Source organism: Culex pipiens, chromosome 1 (assembly GCF_016801865.2).
Source record: "Culex pipiens pallens isolate TS chromosome 1, TS_CPP_V2, whole genome shotgun sequence".
NCBI classification, from domain to species: Eukaryota; Metazoa; Arthropoda; class Insecta; order Diptera; family Culicidae; genus Culex; species Culex pipiens.
Window position 1 is genome coordinate 41,685,453 of NC_068937.1, and position 16,723 is coordinate 41,702,175.

Genomic DNA, 16,723 nt, shown 5'->3' on the forward strand with positions numbered 1-16,723 from the left:
GTTGGATGGGTAAACAGAAATCATTTCACTTTCTTCCGGAATTCAGAGGTGCGACACGGATTGGGCGAGACGCGAAAACGACTCTTAAATAACGATGAAATACGCAAAATAGCGTGGTATTCAGAATAATATTCGCGAATAATGTTTCAAAAAGACGTGAATCCTTATTAACAAAAAATAAGTATAATAATATAACATAGTTAAAGTAATAAAATGAAATCTTTATTGTTTTATAATTTAGTTACTCACTTTTAAAATATGGATATCCCGGTACATGCGTACGATGAAATATCTCTATAACGCAACAGCGAATAAAATTTGAAAACCTAATTTTGATGCGTAAGAGTTTGAAAAGAAACTAAAGTGTGTCGCTGGAAATAGCTGATTCCGGACATAAACCGTATGATATCTCAAAGAAGACAGACATCCTTCCGTGAAGAAAACAGACATGGCCACCGACTAAGGCAGGTGGTTCCGCATTGTGGTTCCGTGTAAATGATGGCTTTGTTGTCCAGAGCAAACACATGTGAAGCTGAAGAAGCGACCGTTGATTGTAAACAAATTATCGCTATTTGCAATGGTTGAACAAGTATGGTAAATCAACAAATTTGAATTATCTAATTCCTTGATTTCAAATTAGCAGAACGTTTTGGCAATTTAAGACATTTAGTCAAATCATATTTGATGTTTTAACATTATTTCGTAGAACTTTTGATATTGCGCCTATGTGTGTGTGCAACCAACCAAACGGGACCACGCGGTCGCTTCATACAAATTGAGTTGTTTCCATGTATTTTTAGCTCTCATTCTATACATGCAAATAACTCGCATAGGCATTTGGAAGGTGTTAGCTCTGCCGAGCTTCGGTGACCCATTTCTACGCTGTCTAGCCGAGCGCGAGGTACTTCAGCTTTGTCGACAAGCCCCGCCCTGAAGAACGTTTGGACCAATCGGATTCAAACGTTATTTAGAACTTCCGAACCCTTGTCAAATGGACAAGGACCCAGCGCGTATATACACAGAAAAAAAAGTGTAAATTTACCGGACACGCAAACATTGTTTTCTACGTAAATTAGCTCCATTTAAGTTTGAAATCAAATGTAAATGGTTGAATGCTATTTAAACACCCATCATGTAAAACCAGATTCTATGTAATTGATAAATCTGATGTAAATGGGTAATTTGTTGATGAAAATAACAACTATGAATGAATGAAAAACATGTAAATTATGAAACTCATGTAAAAAAAGGTAAATGTAAATGTTTAAATAATGTGAAATTACTAAAGTTTTGCTTGCTTTTGTGTAGATGACAGGAGGCAAAACCAAAACAATGTTGTGTTGCCGGCGGCCGGTTTACAGTTTAATTGTCCGCGAATCTGAATTCATGGCGACGGATTACCAACACGGTTGAATTGACAATCTGATTCGTGAATGGGGACATTTTCGGTCGGTGTTCAGAAAGCCGTTCCCATTTCCGCTGACATTTTCCGGAAGGACAACAAACGCGAAGCGAGAAGGAATTCTAATGTTTTGCGTCGTTCCCAGAAATAAAATGGAACTTAGTCAATTGCTTGCAGCAGAACAGGACTAAAGTTAACCGGTTTCGTCATTCCAGTGCAATCTCACCCGTAAGATTCTTCGAGACCTGTTGTATTCGCACCGGTTCCTCTGATGGTCTCATGAACGGAGTTTCCCGGCTTGCGGCATCCATTTCCCGGACTCCAACATCCACTTCCCAACTTTGCCAGACTAAATGTGTGATTTCCGGAGCTCTTGAAGATTCTCGCAGGAGTAAAGTCTGGAAAGCTGGAAAGTTTGTTTTATTCTTTAGGACACAAGTTTAAATTTAAAATATTTTTAAAATACTTACAGTTCAATTCGTCAGCGGCTAAACGAGTGGTTGAAGGTTTTTTTTTAAACTATCCGCATCGATTTCGTAAAAAAAAACTTGAGCTCATCTGACAGTTGGATCGGGTAAGCACCCCTGTGACTGATGAACATAACGGGATCTTAGCAGACCAATGTGATTTTCGGAGAAGGTAAGGCACAAATTCAAACGCCATGCGACTCCTACCCTGACTGAAAAGTCCGTCGGACGTCCGTCGTTTGTCGTCCGTGCAATTGTACGACGTCACACGACAATGTCGTGCGACATTCGCACGAATGTCATACGTTTTTGCACCAAAATGTCGTATTTGTCGTGCGATCGATCATCGAAATTGTTCGACATTGTCGTACGACATTCGACCGACGTCGCACGGTTTTGTTATTTAGGTTGTCGTGCCTTTGTCGTGTGCTTTTTTTCAGGTGTTTAGGTTATGTTGAAGTTAAAAAATAGATATTTGTTTATTTTTAATTTGTTTTGTTTTTAATGTAATTTGCACTTTTCCCCGGAGTAAAAAATCAATTAATTCATTATACTTGTTGTGTCGCGGATCTTCACGTACATCTTGGTGTCGTCTTCCGGTTGGTCTTCCAGTTCTCCTCGTTGCTCGGCAGGAATTCGTCAGTCATCTTCTCGAGCGCCGTTGCGAGTCGCTTCTTCCGATGCAGGCGGGGCAGCATCTTGGTCAAGATGGACTGTTGCTCCTCGCTGCTGCCGCAGATGCTGATCAAAGTTGGACTTGGAAACGGTCCTGGTGCTGCCCCACTGTTTTATGTCCGATGGACTGATGGCCACTGAAGTAACGGATAACGTGGGTTTGCGCACTTTGCAAGACTTTCGGCAGGATCAGATAGGAATATTTTCGAATGTCTGAAATAAGATAGGGTGATTCCGTTTAACCATTCATATTTAGAGGTTTTTTCTTACAGGAAAATACAAGATTTTAAAATTACAAGGTAAAAAATACCCAATTTTATTTAAGATTAATCGAATAAAAGATTCTAGAAATAAGTATTTTTAAATCATAGAATTTTAGAATGCTGAAGATTTCAAATATTTTAATTGTATAAATTTAGAAATATGCAGCCATTTAAAAAAATAATTTGACGATTTTATAATTTAACAATTTCATAATTTATCAATTCAATAAATTAACAACTTGACAAATCAAGAATTAAATTAATCAAAAATTTCATAATTAACATTGTTACTAATTTTTATTTATTTTAAAATTTCTTAATTATACAATACAAAAAAAATATTATTTGAAAATTCAAGAATTTCATAATTTAGGAATTTCAAAGTAAACATTATTTTAAATTTCAAGAATTTGATAATTTAAAAATTTTATAATTATATGATTTTATAAATTTAAAATTTTATGATTATAAAATCATTAAATTATAAAATTCCACAATTTTAAAATTATTAAATTACAAAAATTTTAAAATTATTAAATTACAAAAATTATAAATTTTTAAATTACAAAAAATTTAAATTTTAAAATTTTATAATTTTATGATTTTATAATTTCATAATTTTATAATTTTATAATTTTATAATTTTATAATTTTATAATTTTATAATTTTATAATTTTATAATTTTATAATTTTATAATTTTATAATTTTATAATTTTATAATTTTATAATTTTATAATTTTATAATTTTATAATTTTATAATTTTATAATTTTATAATTTTATAATTTTATAATTTTATAATTTTATAATTTTATAATTTTATAATTTTATAATTTTATAATTTTATAATTTTATAATTTTATAATTTTATAATTTTATAATTTTATAATTTTATAATTTTATAATTTTATAATTTTATAATTTTATAATTTTATAATTTTATAATTTTATAATTTTATAATTTTATAATTTTATAATTTTATAATTTTATAATTTTATAATTTTATAATTTTATAATTTTATAATTTTATAATTTTATAATTTTATAATTTTATAATTTTATAATTTTATAATTTTATAATTTTATAATTTTATAATTTTATATTTTTATAATTTTATAATTTTATAATTTTATAATTTTATAATTTTATAATTTTATAATTTTATAATTTTATAATTTTATAATTTTATAATTTTATAATTTTATAATTTTATAATTTTATAATTTTATAATTTTATAATTTTATAATTTTATAATTTTATAATTTTATAATTTTATAATTTTATAATTTTATAATTTTATAATTTTATAATTTTATAATTTTATAATTTTATAATTTTATAATTTTATAATTTTATAATTTTATAATTTTATAATTTTATAATTTTATAATTTTATAATTTTATAATTTTATAATTTTATAATTTTATAATTTTATAATTTAGTAATTAATAAATTTTATAATTCAGAAATTTTGAAAAAAAAAACAGCAGTCTTAAAATTTTAAAACGTGTAAGAAATGTATTTTTTTTGGATTTTATATTTTTTTAAATCATAGATTTTTTAAAATTTTATTTATTCTAGAAATTAAAAAAAAATTAATTTTAAAAAAACTTCAATTTGATTTATGTTTATTTTTTTCAGATATTTTTTTTTAATTTTTGAATTTTGTTATTTTTGAATTATATTTTTTGTAGTTTTTTTTTTGAATTTTTGAGCTTATGAATTTATAAATATTTTTTTTTAATTCTGAATGTCTGTTTTTTTTATTATTTCAAAACTCACCATTGATAATAACTTCTGGCGAATCAGAAACGCCACCGGGAGCGTATTATTCCGTCCTCCTCCGCCTTTTCATTCACCCAGAACAGTGAACAACTCTCTGGGAATTGGAAGTTCCGTTTCCTTATTTATGTTCCCTTGACCAGAACTTGGTATTTAATCCTTTTTCTCTTTTGGGAATGCACCGCAACCTCCCGTGGAAAATAAAACATCCGCTTCCTCGACCGCAGATTGGTTCCTTCCCATCCCGTCTTCCGGCATGGCCGCCGGGTTATCTCTATTTCCCATCCTCCTTCGCCTCCACCACCACGATAACCGAAATCAGGAAACCTGGAACAAATGACACTATGATTCGGCCGCTGAATCTTTCCAGCAGAAAAAATAACACAACTCACCTATCAACCGGCCAAAATCCTTGCGAAGCTCAACAGCAATCATGTTCAAACAAGTCCAACTGAAGAGAACTGTCAAACTCTTGCGTCGACGAAAATCGTGACGTCAAATTGAAGGAAAATCGATAGAAAAAACAATGTCGGGCATGTCGAGTGTTTGTCGTACGTTTGTCGTTTTTTCGACCAATCGATATCGAAACGGTAAAATCAAAACCGTGCGACAACTCGTACGACGTGCGACATTTTTCAAACAGGGTAGTGTTGAGTAGTAGAACAAAACAAATGTTGTAATAGGGTCCTAAAGCCCTATGTAATTTTTTATGTACAACGGTAAAAAACACGATTAAAAAACATTTCTGATCACCTGTTTTTGTTTTTGTTATTTTAGATGCAGTCCAGACTCGATTATTCGAAGCCTAGATTTTCCGAAGTTCGATTATCCGAAGGTTTGTATGGGACTTCGGATAATCGAATCAAGAACATTCGTATTTTTTTTCTTACTTTTATCATCAGTTTCAAGTTCTGCGTCCCCAAAACATTTTCGATTATGATTTTTTTAATTCAAAAATGCACTTTTTTAATATTTCATCACCGCCATTTTGGCCGCTGTCTTGGATTTAAAAATTCTAAATCACTTTAGGGTAGTTTAGTTTAAGCTCGACAATTTAAAATAAGACAAAGATAAAAAGTGAAATGAAAGTGAAATTTTTCCAAGGCCTTCAGATAATCGAGTCTGGACTGTATAACTGAACAATCCAAGAGTTTCTGCAATATTTCTCGCACAATTCATGCCAACAACGTTTCTTAGGAAAACCCGTGGGGGGGTGGGGGTCCATGGTATTAACAATTGAATGAAAAAAGTGTCTGTGTGGATCAATCGGACCGCGCACTGGACTCACAATCCAGAGGTCGCTGGTTCGAATCCCGAGGCGTGTAAATATAGGTTTTCGGTGCCCTCTCCCCGTGCCATACCTTCACACTTAGGAGACCCGGGAGGCAGAGTCTTGTCGCAAAAAGAACGATACACACCTGTGGAATCGTTGACGAAACCGCAAGGTTTAAGAGGACCACATTATAAGGTGTTACGTCGATTCCGTTTCCGTATGAAAAAAGTGTTTTAAAAAGTAATTTACACCTGCCCAGTTGTTTTGCAATCATAAGTTTTCAGAATATCCAAGTACTAAAGAAACTTTTTATTCGCCCAAAAAAACTTTTTGCGGTGCTGTACATTAGAATTTTACAGAAACTGAAAATATTTTTGATCGATCCTAGACATGTAAATATGAAAACACAGGAAAATGCATTTAAAATTGTTTTCAGTTGGTTATAATTCTACCTCCATTAAAATTTTGAAGTTTTTTTTTAAATATTTTTTTGCCCCCTGATTTTTTAGATTATTTTTGAAGGAGCGACATAAACTTTGAAAAATATTTGCAACAGCCTTAGGCAAAAAAAATAAATAAATATTGAAATAACAAGCCATAGTTTCAACAGCCTTGGGCATGAGTAAGGGCCTCGACGCCGTTAGCAATGTTGGCTTTAAAATAAAATTTCGTGATAATATCACTTCCCCCTAGCCAACATTTTTGCCATGCGAAGCGGGCCTCGACGCTGTGTCTAGGTTTAATTCCTAGCTAGGAGCCATCAGTGTCTTAAGAGGTGGTCCCAAGGCCGAGTAGGAGTTCATGAAGCAAATTAGTCGTCTCCCACCCCTTTTAAATTGAAAAATGAACTCTGAAACCAGCGCTTACTCACAACAGAAACAGAGGCCTCTTCTAGGCATTGTAGGATAGAATAGATTTTGAAATTTATTTAAAAAAAATATTATTGCGCGTATCTAGATAATATCAATTTCAGTGATTTTACAAAACGCCAGGGTGGTATGACCGCATGACGTGCGGCTTGTTTGAAAAATAAGATCATAGCAACCGTTAAATATTCTGTCCGATCAAAATATCTGTCATTAATCAACTGTTTTCTTATTTAGTTGACTATTTCCTGCTTACAAAAAGAAATTTGCTGTACACGCGAAGGTTTGGTTTAGAATTGATAAGTTTTATTGTTACTAATAATTATTCATTTGAACAGCTAAAATGTTATACCCTGAAGACGATTTAATCACATATGACGCATTGAACTCAGCATCCGATTCATCGGAAGACGAGTAGAGCTACGGGGAACCAGAATTTCTACTGGATCAATGCGATGAGGCCGATTCTGCTCCGTACCTCGTGGACGAACTTTTCGTGCGTGATCAGTCGGTGAATAGTGAAGAGACGAACAACGCAAACGAACCACGTGCTTCCGGCTCAAAACCAAGATCAGTGTCCAAGAGAAAGGTAATTGATCTGTTTTAGTTGGTAAATGTTGACGATTGACATTGTTGTACGACTTACAGAATGGGTTGTCTGCATTGAACGAGCCGTCAGGAAGCAAGAGGCAAAAGGACAAGCCTTTAACGTTTAAAGGCGAAGTGATAATTAAAAACTTTAAGAACCAAAAAGGCGCAGATCCATGTGGTGTCTTGGATGTTCAAGCAGATGATTCAGATGGCGTGTTGCGTAAAATCTGGGATTATTGCGCTCCATTTGTACACCGTGGAGTTGTGTTCAATGACACCATTCATGACACAATAGCAGCAGAGAGCGATTCTTCGATTGCATTGGTTGCGTGGGAGGAAGACATGCCGTCTTACGAATCGTGCTGGAACTTCATGCAGGTCCACGATAAAATGAGCAAGCGGTACTTTTGTCCCTCGAAGATTGAGGCGAAGTCACTGCTAAGCTGGGAGGATAAAGATGTGTGTGTTATCCTTTTTAAGTACAGTGCTTCGGTTACTAGTAAGAAACGATGGACTCTGCTGAAAGAAAAGCTGTTGAGCCCAATTCTAAAGGATCGTGCGGGTGCTGAAGCGATTTCATCGGTCAACGCTGTGAAATCTGAGCTGAAGGAACGGCATGGCAGGTACCTCTGTGCCAATGATATCGTCTGGTTGTGCTGGGCCAACTACATCTGTACCATGCCTTCAGAAAATCGAGCAGCTTTGATCGACAACTCCCCACCAACACACATGGTGGAACTATTTTCTACGGTGCCAGTTCACAGCGAAACTCTGCTAGAAAAAGGTCGGCTCGATCTTCAGGTGGCCTCAACTGTAATTGCTTCTTACAGAACCAACATCGAACAGATGGAATCCGATCATCAGCAGCTGCTGAACCTTGCCAGCCTGCAGGGTCAAAGATTAGCCCACATGCGGGAGAAGCTGACTGAACACGAAGCGATGATCAACGCGATGAAAAGGACCGTGTCTGCACGGGAAACCAGTTTTTCTGAAGAGCTAGCTCGTGGCGTAACCGACAGCAATGATGATCAACATGCATAAACTTGTTTCTACATTATATCCGAGTATTAAACTTCATTTCAACATTTACTTCATGAATCAGTACAATAAAAACTAATGCTAAACCTTACAAGCTTTATTAAAACCCACACTTGGATCAAAGAGACCCCCCGAAAAATATCCACATTTCCTGAAGATCTTGGAGCAATCTCTATTTTTCCACTGTTTCAACGCCTTTGCAATCACCACTAGGAGATCTTCAGAGCTATTTTCAACGTAGGTACGTTTAAGGTACCGCTTCAGATACCCGAACACTAGCTCGATCGGGTTGTAGAATGGTGCGTAGGCTGGCAAGAAAATCGCGATTACTCCAATTGATCGCAGGTACTCGATGATCGCATGGTGACAATGGATCCTCGCACCGTCGAGGATCCAGATCGAGTAGACTCCTGGATGTTGCATCACGCGGCCCGATGTAGCAAACGCTCTCACACACTCGAAAAACTTTACCCTAGTGAAGGTACCTTCCACGGAAAACGACTCGAGCAATCCGTTAACGCCCAGAAAACTCAGCATTGAAACTCTTGGGCGGCGAGTAAACTCGCCTCGGAACACGATCCGCTCACCAATAGGAGCGTACCCCTTGGTCCTTAATATTCCTCGGTTGTCAACAGCAAACTCATCAAGAAACACCAAATTATGAATGTCCCACATTAGAACAGATAGTTCAGCTTGATACCGGCATACATCTTGAGTCCGCAACTGCACCGCTCGACGCTCCAGAACTTTCCAGCTGTATCCTTCGGCATGCAATATGCGATTGATGGTTGTAATGCTTATTTGCTTGCCGAACTTGAGCTGGAACCGTTGTTTCGCCTCGTCCAGAAGAAGAACAGGACAAGACTTGTAAAGGTCGATCAAATATGACCTTTCGGACGGTGAAAATTTTATATACACCTGCTCCCTTTCCTTCCTCGAGCAAAGCTCGTTTTCGTCGTACTTTTCAATCCAGTTTGAAATCGTAGATGGGTGCTTGCAATAAATTTTGGCCAGTTGAGTTTTACTTAGTTTTAAGTAGTAAAAGCCGTAAATGCAATGGAGAATCGTGTTGGGGGAAGCGTGCTTGTGAAGCACTTCCTGCCGAGCATGCGCCATGTCTAAAAAGACAATTGATTTGTGTTCAAATTTACTTTTTAATATTTAAATAAAAAATTATCACCTTGTGAGGTTTAGAATCGCAATTTTCCTCAAAATGACAGCAGCTGAAGACAACTATATTTGAATGATGAAGATTATCAATGCTTGCTGTACCGTTTCAGTTTCAGTTCAGTTAGTTTAACTGTCATGCGGCTGTCATGCGACCATTTTTATGCGGTCATACCAACGCCTACAAATTCTAATTATTAACGCCCGCAGTAATATTACGTAGCATTTTGATATGTCAAAATTTCCATAGAGTCTCGGTCAATCAATAGTGCGATGATATCGGACAAAATTCGTTAATCTGTTGAACTAACGGTTTTCGGATTATGGTTGTATCTGTAGGGTTTTCGTCCTTCAAAATAATGTAAACAATATAAATATATTGACCGGGTAATAATAACCCGAAACAGACTATCCCTTACTGAAGCGTGTACTTGGTTTTTGACAGCGCATGAAAAGAGGCGCGTGTTTATGTTTACGCTGTGAACAGTGGAGAGTGAACGATTGGCGCGGAAGTGTGAGTGTGATTGAATTGTGCAGGAACCGGTTGGCGGAATCCGGAGCAGGACACGACGGAAGCGGACATGAGGTCAGTGGATGGTTGGGAGGTTAATGATCGGCAGCGATGGTGCTGCGTCCGGAACGTCGTGTCTCAAGGAGTCCCGGTTGCGACTCTACATCTGGCGACGAGGATGGGATGGAACGTTTTTTTTATCAGAGGGAAAAGAAGAGGACAATGGACCAGGTTCCGGGTGTCGTCAAATTATAAACGAGCGATTGTGTGGTAATTGTATAATTGATAATTTGATTCTGGTATTGAAGTGGTGAAGCGAGTGTGGTTTCTGGCAAGATTGTTTATGAGAAGAAAATAGTAGAAATTATTGAAAGTGGAAGCGAAAGTCAAAGTAAAATGGTTGATTGTTTTCCCGGAGGGCTTGTCGTTGTTTATGATTTGATTCTTGACAGTTTGGCTAGAGGGCCTTACTGCAGTAGAAGATGTGCTGAGCTGGAAGAATCATGGATCGAATATTTTGGTCGGGCTCTGGAGATGAATTTGGCTAGGGGGCCAAATGATAAAAAAAAACTTAGCAAAAGCTAGGGGGCTCAAAATTGAATTTGGCTAGGGAGCCAAATGATCAAATGTTTGCAAGAGCTAGGGGGCTCTAGAGTTGAATGATTTTGGCTTGGGGGCCAAATGATTCAAAATTTGCAAGAGCTAGGGGGCTCTGGAGTTGAATGATTTGGCTAGGGGGCCAAATGATTTAATGTTTGCAAGAGCTAGGGGGCTCTGGAGTTGAATGATTTGGCTAGGGGGCCAAATGATTTAAAGTTTGCAAGAGCTAGGGGGCTCTGGAGTTGAATGATTTGGCTAGGGGGCCAAATGATCAAATGTTTGCAAGTGCTAGGGGGCTCTGGAGTTGAATGATTTGGCTAGGGGGCCAAATGATTTAAAGTTTGCAAGAGCTAGGGGGCTCTGGAGTTGAATGATTTGGCTAGGGGACCAAATGATTTAAAGTTTGCAAGAGACAGGGGGCTCTGGAGTCGAATGATATGGCTAGAGGGGCCAAATGATCAAAAGTTTGCAAGAGCTAAGGGGCTCTGGATTTGAGTGATTTGGTTAGGGGCCAAATTATATAGTGTTTGCTAGAGCTAGGGGACTCTGGAGTAGAATGATGTGCTAGGGGGGCAAATGATCATAAGTTTGCAAGAGCTAGGGGCCTCTGGATTTGAGTGATTTGGCTAGGGCCAAACGATTGAAAGTTTGCATGAGCTAGAGGGCTCTGGAGTTCAATGATGTGACTCTTAAATTACTCAATGTTGGCTAGCGGTTTCAATCTATAAAGATTTGCTAGATCTTGGGAGATCTAAATATCAGTGATTTGGCTTGGGGGCTAAATTTTGATATCGTGGAGAAACTAGAAGGCTCTACAGTAATATAACTATTGCAGAGATGTCATATGTCTTTTGATTGTCCGAGTTAAGAGGCACCTTAATTTATTTAAAAGAGCTAAATGTTTGACAAGAGTCAAAGGAATTGAATTTGTACGAATTGATTCCCAGTACGTTGTTGTATTTAAAAGATGTTTCCTAGTCAAATCTGAAGTATTCAAAAGTAAAAGTGATTTCTCGATAGGTGTATAATCGAGGCAACGGACGGAGTTTGAGGACAAAATGTAACTGAAAGATTTCCGAGTCAAATTCATTGACAGTGTTTCATATATTTGGCAGAAAAGGTTTGCTTTGGTTTGAGAGCCAAACGGTGATCAAATTTTAATGTGCAAAGACTTGAAGACTAAACATTTGAGACTAGTGGTCGAATGTGGTTGGAAATATGACAAGAACAAAACGCATGCTGCAGTTTAAATCACTTTACTGCAATATTGATTAGACGATATTTGGTTAAAGGAGTTTGAATTTGAAAAAGGCTATGATGAAAATGATTCTACTCTTTCTTGTTTGGATATGTAAAATATTTTGACAAAGATCGTTATGATTAAAAATCCCACCAGGAAATATTTGTGAACCATTCAAAACATAATTGTTTCAAGTTTTCAAAGTGCTTTTTGTTTTGTTTGGTGTTTAAAACAATAGTAAGGTTTTTCTTCTTATCATTGTGGCGCAACATATGAAAGCAAGCCAGATGAAAGAAAAGGAAAGAGATGAGAGGTTGGCAAGTGTTGGACGAACAGTCCAAAGGTAGACCGAAGGTGATCCACAGGTTGATGGGTTCGAAGTGCATAGCAGATTTGAGTTAAAGGTTTGCAGCAGAGACCACCGAAGGTTGTAATGCAGATGATTTAGTGAGTTTTTTACATTCCTAATGTTTTGAGCCTACTCTAAGTCACTGATCTAAATGTTTTATTAACATTTAGATATAGCTAGGATTCAAAGTATCAAAATGTTTTCCAGATTCAGAATTGCTAAAATGTTAGGTAACGATGGATCACGCGATGGATTGTAATTTTTCAATTGAAGTTGTTAAATGTTTGTCTGAACGAGTCGATTAAAAATAAATGTTCGGCGTAAAAAAAGAGAACTTTGAATGAATGATGTTTTCAATATTTAATTATTCAAGTGGTTTGTGTTACTTGTTGGTTTTGTATTTTTTTCTGTGATATGTGAAAGCATAGTGTATTAGTACACTGAATTATGTTTTGAGAAACGTAGAATTATGACAGTTAAAAATTGTATGGATCTAAGAGTTTTCATTTTTTTTAACATTTTTAAGTTTATGGCCACTGACAGTCAGATCCCTTAAGAGAGTAAATATGCTCACTGGGAATACTGACCGGTAGGGGATGGGTTTCGACTAGCGGCGTGCTGGGTTTCTAATCCAGAGGTCGTGAGTTCGATTCTCGTACCGAGATGATGAACTTTAAATGTAAACGTAATTGAAAAAAAAGTATTGTGTTGTTTTATTGATACTTATTAAACATTATAAAAATGATAATGTTTATAGACATGACAATTTACTGATTCAAATACTAGTATACAGAAAGGCTGCATAAGGTTCGAAAACATTGATTGTGTTCTTGAATAAGTAAAATACTACATGTAAAATATACAAGATTGAGAACAGTTGAAATACGAGAGTACTGATGCATTTGTTTTGAATGGCTAAAGTAACGTGTTTATAAACATCGGACTTATTCAGGTTCAGATCGAAAGTCGAGATGAGAGGTCTTGTATAGTAGTAAATAAATTAAAGTGTTATTTGTTCTATGATGTAATTGAAGGATTGGTGAACTTCAATAACCGTTCAAAAGTTAGTTATCATCTCAGTTTTATAAAATAATTGTTAAAAGGCTAATCACTCCTGATATTATGATGATTATGAAATCTTTTTCGATATTGCATTTTAGCGAAAATGATATAACCAAAGTAATTGCTGTTTAGCTCGGAACAGTAAAGTTCTCTTCTTCGGTACGGAATGAGTTATCGACTAAATTTTCAATCCAATGGTCGTAAGTTTATGAGTGATAACAAAAGTGATCTAGCTAGTTATTTGAACTGAAAATAATCAAATTTATGAATATGTACGATTTTGAAATTTATTCAGATAATAAATGTTGAGATTTCATATCAAAGTGATTGACCAGAATTTCAAAACAGAGAAAAGATAAAAACATGGCCCAAATGAGATATACATAAAATATGAGTTGTTGAATTCAATGTAGTTATGAAATGATAAAGAATAAAAGAACAGTCTAACTACTAATGCAATTTTTGGTAAATGCGCTAGTAAAATTTTAAAAATGGTTTTCAGGGTTTGTTGTGTTGATAATAAATTAATGATTTATTATTTTTTTTTTTTTTTTTTTTTTTTTTTTTTTTTTTTTTTTTTTTTTTTTTTTTTTTTTTTTTTTTTTTTTTTTTTTTTTTTTTTTTTTTTTTAAAATTTTTGAATTAACTCCGGGATCGATAAAAAAATAGATATTTTATTTTAAAGCAATTCAAATAAAGTAGGATGTTTAGCACATTCCATTGGTATGTTATATATGTAATATCGGGTGGGTCTCGTGGCGCAGGGGTAGCGGCTTCGGCTGCCGATCCCGATGATGCTATGAGACGCGGGTTCGATTCCCGCCTTATCCACTGAGCTTCTATCGGATGGTGAAGTAAAACGTCGGTCCCGGTTTCTCCTGTCTCGTCAGAGGCGCTGGAGCAGAAATCCCACGTTAGAGGAAGGCCATGCCCCGGGGGGCGTAGTGCCAATAGTTTCGTTTCATATGTAATATGATGACTTAAATCCATTGCAGCTTAAACAGATAAATCTGTGTGTCATCTTATATTGGGTTCAAAATTCTCAGAATTATTCTCATGACGAAATTGGAGCATTGACTAAAAAAAAATTGGGATAGAACGTGATTTAATGTTTTGATAGCTTGAAGTGTAGAGAAATCGTGAGAATGTATTTATTAATATTGCATATTGGTCATACGAATGGTTTGAGGTTCAGTGAAGTATACTAACTGTTTTCAAAATTATTCAAAAGTGAAGTGGGAGAGCGGATGAAGAACATAGCTGGTGAACTAATGAACATCACTGTTTCAAATGTGTTGAGGGAGATTGAGTGTTACTTAAAAAACATATGTTTATTTTCACTTGTGTAGGAAATAACTGAAGACGATTTGAATTGTAATTTGTTTTGAAAATAAATGGTTGCATTCCGGCAAGTAATTGTGGCAGTTGATAAGGACGTTGATTTGTTTTGCCTTGAATGTTGAATCATCAAACTTGTTTACTAAGCAGTAAATAAGTTTGGGATCGCTAGATAACTGGTTGAAACGGATGTGTACTTTGCTGTGGTTTTGTTTAGTTTAACTCAAGTTTAACTAATGATAAATTATTGAAGCAAGTGATGAAGAGATTAAATATTTGAAATTGTCAATGAGAGTGAATTCAAATCCAGCAAATGTTTTATTTAAAGGAAGATGGGGATGTAGGGTTTTCGTCCTTCAAAATAATGTAAACAATATAAATATATTGACCGGGTAATAATAACCCGAAACAGACTATCCCTTACTGAAGCGTGTACTTGGTTTTTGACAGCGCATGAAAAGAGGCGCGTGTTTATGTTTACGCTGTGAACAGTGGAGAGTGAACGATTGGCGCGGAAGTGTGAGTGTGATTGAATTGTGCAGGAACCGGTTGGCGGAATCCGGAGCAGGACACGACGGAAGCGGACATGAGGTCAGTGGGTGGTTGGGAGGTTAATGATCGGCAGCGATGGTGCTGCGTCCGGAACGTCGTGTCTCAAGGAGTCCCGGTTGCGACTCTACAGTATCGACCATTGTTGCGAATCGAGGGTCTACTGGAGCCTTGACGATCAAATGGAGCCTAACATTTCAAAAGGGCGCATGGGTTTTGTGAACAGGAGTGTGTCTCCTTCACTCAAATGACAGTTTAAGGTATAATAGAGATGCACTCTTGTTTGCAAAGCTCTATGCCCTAATGAAATGAATGGCATGAAATAGTCGTCTTAATTACTAGTGTTCAACTTATGAACTGTTCATTTATGTTTATTGGTTTTTGGAAGCGGCAAGACTGGTTTAAAAACAAGATCCTTTACCTTATTTGGCGTTATAATAAAACATTCGGGGATTTGAGATTAAATTTACTTTCAGACAGTTTAGTTTAGGTTGTTGATTAAAGTTAGAGAGTTTTCCGTAGATGAATAATTGGACTTAAATGATTAGTTGATTTGAACGAAGTGTAACATTTCATTGGCAGATCTGTTTCTAGTTGTAATGTACGACAAGACTATTGACGGACGTGACAGGTCGGCAGTTAGTTTTCATCTTTTTTTCTCTAGTATTTTTTATTTCCTTTAAATTTGGAATACATCATACATTTTCTTATTTAATTAACTAATAATTAAATTTATTCCGGGCCTTCTTACTTTGAATCACAATTTCAGATTTTCTTTATTCAGTGTTAAACTTAGATTACCGTAACTGCTCAAATCATCCAAATTCTTACTACTCACATCAACACTAATTTTCTTTCACCTCCCCCCTCCCGATCCCCTATATCTTCCGGTGGTGTTCATTTGGTATGCAATACTAGTTCGGCCACAACCCTTTTTTCCACAAGAAACCGGACTTGGACTGACTTGAGGCCGCGTCCCCCACCTTGCTCCGTAAAACGAAAACGAAAACGAACAAGCCATAGTTTCAACATTTGCATGGAAACAGTGTTTTAAAATGCATTTTAAACTAGTGCCGTTGTTTTGCAATCATTCATTTTAAAGATTTGACGATGACAAAAATTCTAGCGAAAACAAAACATTTTGCGTCGACAATTTTCATAAATTCAAAAGATGATTAAATCAACCCAAACATACTAAATTTCCATTGAAATTTTGAAGTTTTTTGGAAAAATATTTTTTGCCCCCTGATTTTTCGGGCCAACTTTGTACCAGCCTTATTGGAACATAAAAAATCCCAAAAGAGACTACTAGATATTTAAGGATTTTCCTTCCTCTTTATTTTAACAGAATAAAAAGCATTAGAGTAAGTTAATTTTGACTCTTACGTATTTTAAAATGGTTTGAGAGAATAATTTTTAATATTTTCTGCTTTTATAGATGCTAAGCAATACGTACGATGCCACAAAATCAATCAAATACATATTTTAAGTTGCACCTTTTCTATTAGTGTTAAAGATAATCAAATTTTAAATTGAATGTAATAT

The 16,723-nt window shown here is 35.4% G+C and overlaps 1 protein-coding gene and 1 long non-coding RNA gene across 2 annotated transcripts; both read right to left on the bottom strand.

Moving 5' to 3' along the window:
* Window positions 1-2,117: 2,117 nt before the first annotated feature.
* Window positions 2,118-5,237, bottom strand: LOC120425167 (uncharacterized). The gene is made up of 3 exons (XR_005606488.2): window positions 4,987-5,237; window positions 4,595-4,921; window positions 2,118-2,757 (listed from the first exon to the last, which is right to left on the bottom strand). It is a non-coding gene; the product is annotated as an uncharacterized LOC120425167 (long non-coding RNA).
* A 3,139-nt stretch (window positions 5,238-8,376) lies between these two features.
* LOC120425014 (uncharacterized) lies at window positions 8,377-9,694 on the bottom strand. The gene is made up of 2 exons (XM_039589414.2): window positions 9,543-9,694; window positions 8,377-9,480 (listed from the first exon to the last, which is right to left on the bottom strand). Exon 2 carries the CDS (start codon window positions 9,476-9,478, stop codon window positions 8,444-8,446), a length of 1,035 nt encoding a protein of 344 aa, XP_039445348.1. The 5' UTR covers window positions 9,479-9,480; window positions 9,543-9,694; the 3' UTR covers window positions 8,377-8,443.
* Between the last annotated feature and the right edge of the window lie 7,029 nt (window positions 9,695-16,723).

Excerpts from the sequence above, each read along its gene's own strand:
- LOC120425014 (XM_039589414.2), bottom strand. The coding sequence starts at position 9,478 with ATGGCGCATGCTCGGCAGGAAGTGCTTCACAAGCACGCTTCCCCCAAC.